At 38.9% G+C, this 15113-nt stretch overlaps 1 protein-coding gene across 4 annotated transcripts in view; it reads right to left on the reverse strand.

Moving 5' to 3' along the window:
• Positions 1 to 15113, reverse strand: part of SDCCAG8 (SHH signaling and ciliogenesis regulator SDCCAG8) — a 207046-nt gene that overhangs the window by 151907 nt on the left and 40026 nt on the right. For all 4 annotated transcript variants that reach the window (XR_013992667.1, XR_013992668.1, XM_081039284.1 and 1 more), the window contains exon 9: positions 7054 to 7192. Coding sequence is in view for 2 of the 4 variants with exons in the window: in XM_081039284.1 (XP_080895410.1) it covers positions 7054 to 7192 (139 nt within the window). In the remaining 2 variants the exon portion in view is untranslated. The remainder of the gene's footprint in view (positions 1 to 7053; positions 7193 to 15113) is intronic.

Here is a 15113-nt window from a genome sequence, read left to right on the forward strand (position 1 = left end):
TGGAAAATGTCTTTATTTGTGGTCATTCTAAGCTGGCCACATTAATACACTTTTCGAAACATAATTTATTGGACTTGATACTCCCAGTCCTAGTTTATTAAGCCAAAGAGTATGCATTACTATCTTAATGGGGTCAAAACACCGTCTAAAACAAGTTTATATCTAGTCAACTCAACTTTTAAAACAGGAAACCTGTTTCAGAATATATAAAAGTCCTTCCCAACTGCCAAGGTTAGGTTCCTAGAAATTCTTGTGATAGATTTCATAGTTAAAGATCTTACGAGAAGTACAGGTTTCACTTGCGAATATAAACCTGAAAACTTATGAAAATGTTTTTATTCTTATGAAATAAAGCCTATAAAATAAAAATGATTATCAACACATTTTAAACATTTAACTTATGAATAATGCAAACCATTGATATTTAATTTATAAACTCTTGCTTACTAGAAACCTATCAGTCTTATGCCTGCCTTCCATTTTCAAGATATTTATAATTTGTTTTTGTTTTGTGGCAGATAATATACATACACACATATATATATCAAGAAGTATTATCTTCTATGCCTGTGCCTATCACCAAATACTCAATGCTTTTCTGATTTTCTTTTTATTCAGGTTTCTAATTCTTGCCTTTCTGATTCTGCTATAGTCCAGGAAAAAGCATAATTTGGATCCTTGAAAAGGAGAAAAAAGTTCTGGGGACATTCATTCAACCTACTGGGTTGGTATTTTTGAAAAAATATTTCTTTGGAAGGTTATCTCATTTAGATATGCTCACAATAACTTCATGCCAAAGCCAACACTTTCCTTCCGAATAAAAGCAGGCAGGTCAATGGCCTGGTTAATAATCTTTCCATCTTGGAGCTTTATCAAGGCATCACTGCAAAAGCTACTACTTTTCCACCCTCAATTTATTCCCAGGTTATTTTTTTTTTCTCTTTTAACATCATCCTCAGTTGTAATGACTTGCAATTTTCAAAACAAAAACAGAAACAAAAACATTTATTGAGCACTTACTATGTGGCCGACACTTTGCTAAATGGCTTATATGGATTAATTTACGTAACTCGCTCACTAAATTTTAAGTGAGCCTTGTCCTTTAGTTGAAGAAATTGAAGCTTTGAGACGTTAAGAACTTGCCCAAGGTCACCAACCTAGAAGTAGGGATCTGATCGAAGTAGTTTCACAAAAGAATCTATGCATGGCACTATAATTTTCTCATGTTATAGATTTACTTTCTTATAAAATCCTCTGCTGTTTTCACTACCACTATGAATGCAAATGTATGAAATAATTCATTTTTACTTAGCATGCAATGTGCAAAATGGAACGCTAGATGGCACCAAACGTCAAGGAACTATACAAAGTAACAGTTTCATAGCTAAGTAAATAAAGCAGTAGGCTTTAAAATTAAAATATACATATGTCATCTCACTTTTTTCTCTTGAAAAGCAAAATTTCTAAGGTGTTGTAACATACCTTAGAAATAAAACTAGTGGACTTGTACTGCATTTTGTAGACTGGTTAGAAATCTTTGCATTATTACTAATTCAGTGAAAAATGTTATAGATTCATAAGACACAAAAAACTCTAGTTTTTAAGTGTTAAATTTTTAAAAGCACTAACTACAAACATTCATATTAATATTTAAAGCTAACAACTGACTTTCATTCAACAAACATTTATTGTACAACACATACATAAATGGCCTGAGGAATTATAGTGGTAGACGTCGCAGATCTGGTTTTTAAGGTCTTTCAGGGAGCAGAGCTATGGAAACAGCTACCAAAATCATACACAGCATCAATCGGAATATAGAGGAGGAAGAGATGTATTCAAACAAGAAGGGGATGTGAAAACTTTGGGCAAGACTGCTACCTGTGTTGATCCTCATGCGTTGAATAGATATTTCACAGATTAATACAGTGCAGAAATGTAGAGTACGAACAAATCCATGGCAATGGTCATTTGCAGGTCACATTCTGGAAACAGCACTGGTCATGTGAAAGAATGGATAGTAAAAGATAAGGATAGAAAAGTTAGAACGGGACCATATTGTGAAAGATCTGGAAGGTCATGTTAAGGCATTTGTCTTTTATGGCACTGCAGCAGGGGAGCTGCCTGAACAGGGCAATTCACAATTCAGGAAGATGTTGGCAGTACTGTGAAGGACACACAGGAATTGGAAAAGAGCTGAGGGAGACCAATTTGGAAGATGATTGCAATAGTCTGCAAATAAGAGTATGTGACAACCTGAACCAGGGCAGGTTATAGGAATGGGAGGGTGGCCATAGCTCAGAAAGGGACTCTGAAGAGAGAATGAGAGCTTGGTCATGATTAGGTGTGAAGAGTCAGGGGTGGGGAGGAGCCAAGATACTATAAAGGTTGCAAGCCAGGGCTATTGGTAAGATAGTGATGCTATCATTTTAAAAAAATGATAAAGAAAATGGTGGAAGGAAAGGAGTGGTAGACAGGAAGGTGGAGAGAATAATTTGACTGTGTAGAGTTTCAGATACTAATGGAATATCATCCATTTATAGAGGTCTAGTGGCAGCAAGAAATGTAGGTCTGAGGCCCAGGAAGGCTGTTAGAGCTAAAGGCACGATTGGGGTGTTCAAACGAAGGCAATGGTTTGGCCATGAGAGAAGACACAAATCCCCGGAAATGAGGGTAACATTGGCAAAGTACCCTGTGAAGAAAGTCAGTATTTAAGGTTTGTGGAAAGCAAGTTAAAAGAGACTATGAGGAGTAGACAACAGCAATACAGAAAAAAAACACATGAGTGTAACAGCAGATAAATTGAGGGAGAGAGATGATACATTATGATAGGACAGTTACGGCTTCCAAAACTGCAGAATTGAGTCCAATGAGGATTGAAATGAGATCGTTGGGTTTAGTAACCAGAAAGTGACTGGTGACCAATAAGTGAGCAGTTCAGTATGAAATCTGACTACAATTTGTTGAAAGCCTGACTGCAATGTGTTCACAAATGAATGGAAAGCTGCAAGGGCAGATGACTGCTTTGAAAGGTCTGGCAGTTGAAATGATGGTGAGAAGGTAGCACATTCAACGAAAGTTGATCGAGAGAAAGGTGCGTTCTGTTTGTTCAAACAAGAATGACAGCTGTAGATAGATGGGGGGGGGGGGAGGAAACAGTGGAGAGGGAAAGACGGCAGATACAAGAAAGATGTGATGACAAATAGCTCAGGGTCCCTGAAGCCCTAGAAGTAGGAGATACCAAGAACTTAGAGAAAGAGATTCATCTTGGGAAGTAAGAGGGCCAGATAAGCAACAACAACAACAAAAAAACCCACAAAAAAATAGTAGATCCACGTGTGGAATGAGAAGGTGTGGTAGAGGCTCGTGTCAGTTGGTCATGATCTGGAAAAAGCGGGTCATCTACTGAGAGTGTGCGAGGAGCAGAGCTGGGAAATGAAGAAAGTGAAACTCCTGTCTAACTGCAAAGAAAAGAATTGTTACACAGAACTTATAAGCACTGAAGGTAACAGTATCACGATCCTGTGGAATTCATTCCGTGGCTTTCTTAGATGGCTTTCTTTAGTGAGAGGCTGAAAGTACTAATAGAAAAAAAATGCGACTGGGCTTAATGTCCACTGGCACTGGCAAAGTAGGTAAACCAGAAAGATAAGAATAAAGAAATTCTTTATTTCTTTGGTGTTAGTGAGAACACATTACAGTTCCTTTAGTCAGTGGATGTTTACTGAGTACCCACTATGTGCTAAATGCAAGATACTAGGGATTTAATGGTGAACGAGATGGATGCTTTCCTTCCTGTCAGACTTTAATGTTTAGTGAAGGATACAGACAAATGAGCAACATTAATACGTTTCGATAAATGCTGTAATGAGGAGTGGTTGTCAACTGGGGGCAATTCGGCCCCCCACCCAGAAGACAGTTGGCAATGTGTGGAGACATTTTTGGTTCTCAGAACTTGGGGTGCGCTACTGGCATTTAGTGGGTAGAGGCAAGGGATGCCGCTAAACATCTTACAACGTGCAAGACATCTTCCAAAACAAAGTATCATGTAGCCCAAAATGTCAACAGTGCCAAGCCTGAGAAACCCACTGTAAGAGGTACGTCAGCTCTGTACATAGGGGAATAGGTTTTCTAGGGAGAGTGGCTTGTAAGCTAAGACCTGCAGGATGGAGACGATATCCAGGCAGTGGAATAAAGGAGAATTTGCATGGCGGGTACAAAGACCCAGAGACTGGAAAAGCATAGCACAGTCAGAAGGATTCACAGCCAATGTCGCCGTGGTCGCCGCGGCCACCACCACCACCACCACCATCACTACTTATGCAGGAAATATTCCATGCAAGAGTTTCTACAAAACAACTGATGGACATTTTAAAATGTAGTCCTCACTAACAATCCTATGAGTCAGATATTATTTCCATTTTACAGATGAGGAAAACCTGAAGCACAGAGAATTTAATAATGTGCCCAAAGTCTCAGAGCCAGTGACAGGTGGGGCTGGACATTGAATTTAGGTCTGGCTAACTCTAATAAGACCATACCCGACCTCTAAACTCTACTGCCTTTTGAAGCTGACAGTGGCGGAGTCTGCTGGAGGACCAGGTGTAAGAAGAGCGTGACAAGAAGGTGCAGTGGAGGGTTAAAAGGACCTCACAGATGTGGGAAGGAGTCTAGAGATTGCCCTGAAGGCAGGGGGAAATAACTGAAGGATTATAAATAGGAGAGTCACATGATCAAGTTTGCCTTGAAAAAGAATCATTTCTGGCTGCGAGGTAGGAAATTGAGTGAAGAAAGGGACATGAGGCTTTTGTAATCCGTACATCTAGAGATTATGGTAGTCTGAACAAGAAAGGTGACAGTGAGAAAAGAGCTCAAAAAACTTCAGAAACTAAGATTTGTGCTTAGTGACTGGTTGGAAGTCAGGCATGAAGGAGGGGATGACAACCAGATTTCCGGTCAGGGTGTGTTAATGGGCAAAGTTGCCATTCAGTGAGTAGAGAACACAGCAGTTTGGGGGGAGTGAATATAATTAGACCAGTTTGGGATTGTAAAATTCATATTTAAATAGAAAGGGGGGAAGACCAGCCTGGAGACAACGGATAAAATGAGATGTGAGAAGAGGCTGAGGAACGAGAGGCAGGAATGAGGACACTGAGTAGATTTAACTGGGACAGGAAGGAAGAGAAAAGGCTCTGGTCAGAGAGAACAGTTCCAGAATTTAGGAACTCATGGACAGTGTAGTTCATGTGGGAGTTACAGAATAAGGGAAAATGTTCGAATTAAGGAAGCCAAAGTATGCATATATTAACAACATGGATGTTGAAACCTTTAAAAACGATGAAAGCGGGTAAGATGGAGGATGTGATGGACTGAATATCTGTGCTCCTCCAAATACACTGAAACCCCCAACGTGATGGTATTAGGAGGTAGGGCCTTTGGGATGGGACTGGGTTATAAGGGTGGAGCCCTCATGAACGGGACCCCAGAGAGCACCCTCACCCCTCTCACCATGTGCGGACACAGCAAGAAGATGGCTGGTTATGAACCAGAAAGAGGGCCCTCACGAGACACTGAACCTGCCGGTGACTTGATATTGGACTTCCCAGTCTCCAGAACTGTGAGAAATAAATGTTTGTTGTTTAAGCGCCCATCTATGGTATTTCTGTTATAGCAGCCTGGACAGATGAGACAGGGGAAAAGGGTCAGATGCTAAAGCTCTTAAAAAATGTCAAAGATACACAACTACTTTAAAAGCCCAAGTAATAAAATGGGTGAACTTCTTCAAACATGTGTCAAACAGTGTCTTGTAGATTGTCTTCTAGTGTGAGAGGTTATATTAACTAAAACTGGGGAGAGGAGAGACAACAATGTTTTCAAAGAGGAGTGCTAACCGAATTTCAAAGATGAAACCTAGATGAAAGCAGGTGCCAAAACAAAAGCCTGGTAATGGCGGTTGGTCGGTTGGGAGTAAAGTGAATGCTGAGTCCTCCAGAGTCCTCCATCGTAGCCCGATGAGATGAAGCGAGTGGCAAAGGGCCTTCACTGGAGGTTCTGAGAGCCATGGCATGATCACAGGACAACTAGACTTTAGTACAAATGAAGAAATAGGAGAGCTGAAGGAAATAGGGAAGTATGTTGGGGGCTTTGGTCAGAACTGAACATAAGTTTCGAAAGCACAGGGCATTGGTAACGAAAACAGTGATGGTCCAGGGGCCTAGAAAGCACTGGGGGTGGACTGGCCAGAGACGAGTGGATCAGGCTTGACTGAGAGAGGCATACTGTAGAACAATCTACTATTTTACTAAAACACTGATGCTACTAATATGGCTTAGACCAGTGCTAACCAACGGAACTTTCTGTGATGATGGAATGTCCTATATCTGCACTGTCCGATACAGTAATCGCGAACTACATGAGGCTATAAGCACTTAAGGTGTGGCTAGGGAAAATACACAGCAACTTTAATGGATTAAGGTGTGGGCCCCAAACACAGCACTGCACCGACAGTAATCTCCTAGTATTCAAAGCGCCTAGAACACTGCCTGATCACTGTTAACTATTACTGCAATTATCAGTATCCTCGGCATGTTTCATCTGGCATACAGTGGATCCAGAATCATAGCTAAAGGTGCTACTAAATACACATATATTATTGTCTGTGACATATTTGGATGTTCTCAAAATTTCCCATGTATAGAGGGAAAACATTTGTCTTTAGTCATACATGAATATACAAATGGGTGCCAAGATTCTCATAGCAGTAAAATGTATCAGCAAATAAAAGATTAAGGAGACAAGTCTCTGAAAGTACTTTACTACATGGTACCATGTTCTCTGTATAGTGCTACAACAGGAGTATTTGCAGAGGACTAAGAACTCTCTAAATAGCAAATTTGTTTAATTTAGAAAAGTCAACATGAACAGATTGGTATTCATTCTGTGTGTTTGGAAGGGGAAAAAAGAGTTTAGTTACGGAAAAATAACAAAAGAAATACTCCAGAAAAACAGAAGAGCAAACATGGTAGGCCTTTATTCTAATCTTGTTAGACTTGCCTTCGTTTTTTCAAAACTGGCCTCCTCGGTCATGTGCACAGCTTGCTTCACCTGCTCATAAGCACTCGCTTCTCTTCGCTGCATGTCCGCTAACCTGTTCCTCACGGAAACTAGTGCAGACGTTAAGTCATTCCTTTCTCTGTCAGCACAAGAAACAAACAAACAAACAAAAAAATAAAAACATTCAAAACAAGAAATGATCACCCACGATAGTGTGTGTATTCCCACATCAGGAAGAAAAAAGCATTAACACATATTGGAAGAAGAGCCAGGCAGTGCACCCCAGAGAAAGACCCTCTGTCCAGACTTGGTAACGGGCTGGCAAAGCAGCCAGGAAGCCTGCAAGCGTTCATGGCAAGACTGCATCTGCTGGGACAATAACCTATTGTGGCAAGCACAGGCACACTGGGGGCTGCAGCCTAAAGCCCTGAAAAGAGGAAAATAGTTTAAAAAGAAAAGGGGGGTTGCTGAAAAGGAAAAAAAAGCAACAAGGTAGGGAAGGTGGGGACTGTACCCCAAAGCAGAAGTAAACATGTTATGAAGGTCTTTACTAACAATTGTCACCCCAATAAACTTTAATTTAAAAAACAAAAACGAAAACATGTTATGAAGGGCCCACTAAGGTTTTATTTACACTGCTGGTTCTCATTTACTTGAACAAATGTATAACCTTTCCTTTTAACCTTCCTCCACAATCCTCTCTTTCAATTAAATTCTTTCACCTACTTATGAACACATTTCTTTTTTCAATGGGTACTACTGTTGAATCCTTCAAATGCCTTGGTTACACATATAATGCTTGTAAGTTAACAAAATCTTCTCCCACTAGGTTTCCTTATTGGCTAGCCCCACGCCCTCTGCAGCAATTTTCAGAAGGACCCTAAGCTAAGCTGTTTCTCTGGGAGAGAAGTGAACCCAATGTCAAAATGCTTTGGTATGTAAAATAGCAAGGATCTAATCTCATGGGTTAAATAAACCCCATATAAAAGAATCCAGGATATTTGGAATTTATCCACTGGATAAAAATGACCAGTACACCAAAGAGAAAGTGAGGTGGGAAACTTTCTATACACTCAAAGCCAAAAAATACAAGTTGGACTGTTATGTGTGATATTCCATGCTTGGTTAAAGAGCTCAAATTTTAAACTGTGGTTTCAAATTCAGTTGAAGTAACTGCTTGCCGTTTCCTTTTCTTTGCCAAGGTCTAAACTATCAGGGAAAAGCCAACTGTGATTTTTTTTTCTTCAATTTAACAAACTTTAAGTCCTCATAATTCAAAAGATTATAAACTCTGAGTTTGAGTTGCTTTCGGAATTAACCAATGACTCCATTAAAAAAAAATCTGTTAAAGATGAAATGATTTAAACTATCTGTGGTATTTGGAAAGAAGCCATATTTTAAGAAACACGTAATAGTGAACAAAGTTACAATTATTAGCAGTTTCACAAAAGCTCTTTTTGTTAAAAAAAAAAAAGAACAAATTGCTGCAAATATGAAATTCATGAGAGCACGGTAACCTTCATTTTAGAATTTCCTGATGTGTTTGTTTTAAATTGAGAAATATAATTTATTTTGTTTAATTTCTTTGTTCTAAAGAAAATTTTTAAGACAGGAATTACTTATTTTTAGGAAACATAAACAAACACAATGATTATGTGAAAAGTGGAAGAATCAAAGCAAATTATCCCAGTTATGTAACACATAAATTAAATGCAAGCAAAACTGAATTTATATCTGTTTACATTTCAAAATAAGCTCTAACATAAAAAGGGACTAGCTTCATAGAGAATATGCACGCCAACTAGAACTTATAATTCTACAAGAAAACAAAGCGTCACTAGAAAGTCAACATAGGTATCATACAGTGACCTTTCTAAAGTTCTAACACCTATTGAAAAACCAGTTACTATTAAATGATATCCTTATCTGTGCCTGATCCCCGGCCATCATCAAAGCCAAAGCTCCAAATAAAAAGAATTAACAAAAAAGCTCAATGTTTTTAAGTATGTTAACAGATCATAACAGATCAAAATCTAACAAATTTGTTTCTTATATTTAATACATTTATTCTCCTTTTAGTATATCCTGTTGGTAAGAGCGGTTTGCCACACAGTATCTACTTAATGAAACAAGCCACAGGAAAAGAAAATAATGAATAATGACTCGGCTGCAGGAGGGCATCAACAGAGGTGAAATACAACTTCCTCCTAAATTCTAATATTTTGTGATCTAAATTGTAAGTCACCAGATTATTGAGAATTGGAAATTAAAGAGTTTTAGTTGCTCTGGTTCAAAAATTTTTCATTATATCCACTCGCCAACTTCAGACTATTGAGCCACAGAAAATCATCAAAGATAAACCCCCAAACACTCATGTTTTGTTAAGCTCATCCTTCAACAGAGAGACTATAAAATGATTATACGAATAATCTGCGTGGCCACTGGATTGACACACTCTCATTTCTCTGAGAGAAATGTGCTATACGCTAGTGGCCATCAGAAGAGATGGTCAATTGTATATACAACTTACAGGTCCAGGGGACCATTTTGGCAAATTTAGGATTATCCACGCAGTTGCTGTATTTTTTGGTTTTGACTTGTTAGGTTTTGTTTTGTTTCCACTCAGCCAGTCCATATGCCAAATAGCAAGCACTCAAACAAACAAACAAACAACAAAACAGGTCCGGGCATTTGAGCCCTGTTCTTGGCACAAGGCCTTGCTTCCGATGTTCATCTGGCTGTCACCTTCTTGATTGTGTTGCCATTTTTCAGCTCCACAAGATGACTCATTTGCCCTTCAGAAACAGTCAATTCCAGCTATTCGGGGTAACTACCGCTGAGGTCCTGCTCCAGAGTTCGCAGCCCACAGGGCCGGGCTGAGCCAGGCCTGAGGGAGCCTCTCCCATTGGGAAGCTGTACAAGTCAGTGAGAGGGAGAGGGCAGTTCTCCAAATCACCATCTTCCATGGTGAAAGTGCTGCGAGTGTGGGCAAACACCCTGGGAATGTTTGGAGAAGCGCGATCAAGGAGTTTTTTGAATCACAGCATACCATCAGCACTATTCCTGCACATTCCAGGGCCTGATGAAGAGCCTCTGAGAGGAGGATGAGGTAAGGAGTGTGGTTGTGAGTTCCGGGATGGACTCACTAAGGAGCGGGTAGCATTTAAGGACCTCAGTGCAATAAGCAGAGCAAAAAGGACTGAGAAAGTCCCTGAATAACCTTAACCCTGAAAGGTTAAAAATAAGGAAAATAGAGACTTGGTCTGATACATACATGTATGAGCTTCATCTTAAAACACGCAGTGGCTAAGAAACACCTTCCATTTCTAAGATAGTCCACAATTACTAGCGGTTTTGAGCATTACTAATAAATATTATCACTGTTTTTTTAAAAAACAAAAGTCTAAAAGGCTGACCTCAACATTTCCTTGTTCCTCATTTCTGGGAAGTTCCGGCCGGTCTTTCAAAGCCGACTCTGCAGAACACCGCCAACGACCCACCCCAAAATCTGGACTGAAGGCCCGGGATAGCACAGCAGTAACCATTTCTCCTTTCTGAAAGTTTCAGTACACCAAGACTTCTCCAAGGCACCAGGAGCTACGGAAAGGCATTTGCTACAGAGGAGCTCCATCTTCATTACCATTCAAAGGTGTTTGGATCATAAGGTAAGAAAGAGAGGTTCCTGGGACTCTCACCTACCTCATGGCAAAAGGAGGCCTGAGGGACAGGCAGAGGTTCAGAAACAGTATGAGGACTTCGAGTCAACGTTTAAAATACATCCAATATCATCAGTTAATGTCATCACTAAGCATGCTCTTCAGAAGTCCCGAAGGTCCCTAACCAAACGCCACAAACATATGGGTGGTCTGGTCTCCAAGTCGTGCCTGATCCTCTCTGTGTCAAGTGCCCAAGTCACTCTTATGCCATATACTCAATACACTACATGCTAAAAGATCAACAAAGGAGTTCAAAGCTGCTGTCACAATCCCACATTTCCAATGAGGGCCAGGAAACTCTCTTGATTTATCATATTTAGGATATAAGTTTTTTTCAAAATTTCATGCTAAAGTCATGCGGGAAATACTACGCGACAGCTCATTGAGGGGTCTGGCTTCTAATTATGCATACAACTAGAAATCCAAACCTAAAAAGTGCTGGTTACGTTTCAAAATTAGCGTAACACTCAATATTCAGCCCTTGCATTAGTAAGTTGAAAGAAGCTGAACCCCAGTTTAGGCCAAAGGAATCACAGAAACAAAGATTTTCACTGACAATGAAAGCAGAAACCTTCCACTGTATTCCGTTATTAAAGCAGAACATGAGCCAGTGATATGCTGACAAAGCAGAATGTTGAATGAGAAGGCTGACATTTATTTTAGGAGGCTAAGAGTTGAAATTTAAGAACGGAGACAAAGGAATACATAACTGAGCAAGCATCTAATTTCTAAATGACTGCCAGACTTAGAATCCATGTAAACATTGTAGCTTCCTTTTAAAATATTTTTCTCATGATCTACAAGGATAATATGAAAGGCAACATAATAGGGGGAAAACCCCTGTTTTTTGTTTGTTGGTTGATTTTGCTACTTAGTTTTAAACTCTGCCTCTTTTCACATGTGGCTTCGAATATACTTTTTCTTCTTTAATTTTTTTCATTATATTCTCCTTGTAAAATTGCCAACACAGTTAAAGACCTATTTGAAACCTACTTTGAATTTCAATGCCTTCTTCCACCTCTTCAGTGATAATCACTGTTAAACATTGGGTGTTTATCCTTTCAAATCTTTTTCTATGCATATGTATGAACCTAGAGAAAATATGTAGTATGGTTGTGTATGGACTTTAAAAAAAATACAGATAGTTTCACACCAGGTGTATCTTTCTCATCTTGTTTTATTTTTTCCTTTCAAAAATATATTTTGGAGTTTAGTTCTATATTTCTCATACAGATCTATTTCATTCTTTTTTTTATTGTGCATACAATTTCATAGTTTATCTAGACCATAGTTTAGTCATTCTCCTCTGAAGAATACTTATTTAGGCTGTTCACACCTGTACTCAGTTTCCATACTCACGACACTTCCAACACCAAATGTGTGGATTTTCCACACCAAGCAACTGTCTAATTCTTAGCAGACACTAATACAATTCTGACACTAACTGCCTGGAGTTAGCACAGACCCCACAAGTTAAGGCTCAGTCACACAAGACTGTCCCCCACTTTAGATGCCAATTGCAAGTCCCTGGCTGTCACCTGTACCTCTGACAAACTGACCATAAATCGAGGTTCCCATGACTCCTTCCTTGGGTTCGACAATTTGCTAGAACAGCTCATAGAAGTCAGGACAGTACTTTATTTACTATTCCCTGTTCATTATAAAGGATACAACCAACGAACAGCTAAATGGAAGAGATGCACAGAGCTAGGTCTGTGGGAAGGGCCCGGAAGCTTCCATGCCCTTTCTGTGGGCACCACCCTCCTAGCACCTCCACATGTTCACCGACCCAGAAGCTCTCCAAACCCCACAATTTAGGGTTTTAATGGAAGTTTCATAGTCACGATTGAGTAAATCATTGGCCACTGGTAATTGAACTCAATCTCTAGTTTCTCTCCTCTCCCTGGAGGTTGAGGAGTAAGGCTGAAAGTACTAATCATAGGGATGGTTCCCCTGGCAACCAGTCCCCTATCTTTAGTGGGTTTCCAAAAGTCATCTCATTAACATAAACTCAAGTAATGTTTATTTAAAGGGGCTTATTTTTAAAAAAATGTTCCTTTCACCTTTATGCTCAGAAATATTTCAGCAGCACAGAACAAAAAACAGACATTACCACAAAAGATGCTCCTATTACTCTTATCACTTAGGAAATCACAGAGGTTTTAGATGGTCTATGCCAGAAACTGGAGATGAAGACCAAAATACGTACTTCTTCTATTACAATATCACAACACCATTACAAATAATGCTGCAAAATACATTCCTATAAATGACCCATTATGCACCTACATAAGTTCCCTAGGGTAAATTTTGAAATGTATAATACACAATTTAAATATTAATGGATAGTGTTAAATTATCCTGCAGCATAGTACCGGTTTATACTTTACCAGCAGGTATGAAAATACTCACTTAATCATGGCCTCACCGATTCTTGTGATTATCAATCTTCCTTAATTTTCACCAGTTTGATGAGTTGGTTCTATTAAAAATTGTATTTCCTTGAATAACAACAGAATGAATACTTTCTCGTCTATTGACACTGTCCTCTTTTATTGCTCACTGATTCTGTTCTTTATTCATTTTGCAATGGGACAGGTTGCTTTTTTTTGGTAAATTTCATAGGAAATTCTTTGTACATCATACCAATTTTTTGTTATATAAGATGCAAATGTTTTTCCCAGTCTTTTCATTTAATTCATAATATTGTATCACAGGAAAACTTTTTTAATCGAGTATCTTTTTTTTTCCCTTTATGATTTTCATTCTTTGTGTCATGCTCAGGACTTTAAATAGCCCAAGGCAATTAAGATATTTTTCTATATTTTCTTCTAATACTTCTATAGTCAGAATTATATCAGGGATTTTAAACCATCTTGAATTTATTTTTGTGAGGTACAGTTCTATCCTTTTTTTGCCCCTGATATATAAATGAGCTGTAAAATGGAGATAACCTCACAAATGCTTCACTGAGATTAAAAGAGGTTATATTTTTTAATTGCCTGGCACTCCTTGGTATATAACAAATGTTTACTACATGTTAATTGGATCTGAAATATATTTAATAAATTTTATATTTATATGGAATCTATATGAATAATTTAATAATATAAATTAATAATATGATATTTAAGAGAAACAGGACCATCAGTGCTGATCATAATTACCAGTCAGTCCACACTGGAGAAATTCAGTTTCTGTATAACAACCAGTAGGTTAGTCATGTGTGGAAACCAGGGCTTCCAGGCAGTTCAATTGCTCTGTATGGGAGGTGTGGAAGGGTTTTAATAAGTGGGGAACAAATACTATAGAGCAGGAACTGTTTTAAGCACGGTATAGGTATTCTTTAATGAACCCTCAAAATAACCCTATCAGTTAGGTACTTTAATCTCCATTTTAGAAATGGGGAAATTGAGACACAACAGGTTAAGTAACTTTTGTGAGCTTACATAGTAAGTTAGCCGTAGAACCAGAATATGAATCCAGGCAGTCTGACTCTAGCCTCAGGCTAAGCTGGCTCAGTGAAATCCCAGGAGGCAGGTAATAGTCCTCCAAACAATGGGAGACTCCATACTCAGAAGTCATTTGGTCAAAGGTTAAAACATAGAGCAAAACCGGTCTGACATTATTGACTACAGTCTTTCCATTCTCCACACCAGTTTTAGCTGGAGGATCTCTGACTGTTAAGCAGTAAATGCCCAAGGCCTTGTCATGTGAACCGTAAACATTCACTGCATGCTTACCGCAGGTATGCTGCTAGAAGCCAGGGATACGAAAATAAACAAAATACAGTTGCTGCCTTCAGGTATACAGAATATATTATATTAATAAAATCACGGAAGAGAGGAGCATAAGTCAGTTGAGGCAAAAATGGAGCAAGGCTGGTGTGAGAACACTTCCAAGAGGAAATGAGCCCAAACAGACAGAGAGAGGTGACTTGGGGCACACAGAAAAGTAGAGAGCCTGGTAGAACACATCCTGTAAATCATCGCTGGATAATATATTAAATAAGAATTTTCAACTTCCACAGAATAAAATTTTCACAGGAAAAGACTTCCTCTGGAGTAGAGAAAACAGAACAAAAATAGATGTACACAGAGACCTGCAGTATTTCAGCCTAGAAGAAAACTGACTACATAAAAGCTCATTTATAACTTGTCCTCAGTCGATCCTTGAATATTAATTAATACTGGGATGTGGTGGGGCCTTCTTCCAATGCACTATAAAATCCCTCACATGCTGCACACACAGTAATAACTCACTCTTCCTAAATGATAACAGGGAAATCCAAGATATGACAAAATCAAAAGGATTCCTCTCAACTCAGTTTTGTTAAGAATAGTG

The sequence above is a fragment of the Rhinolophus hipposideros genome, assembly GCF_964194185.1.
Source record: "Rhinolophus hipposideros genome assembly, chromosome: 26".
NCBI classification, from domain to species: domain Eukaryota; kingdom Metazoa; phylum Chordata; class Mammalia; order Chiroptera; family Rhinolophidae; genus Rhinolophus; species Rhinolophus hipposideros.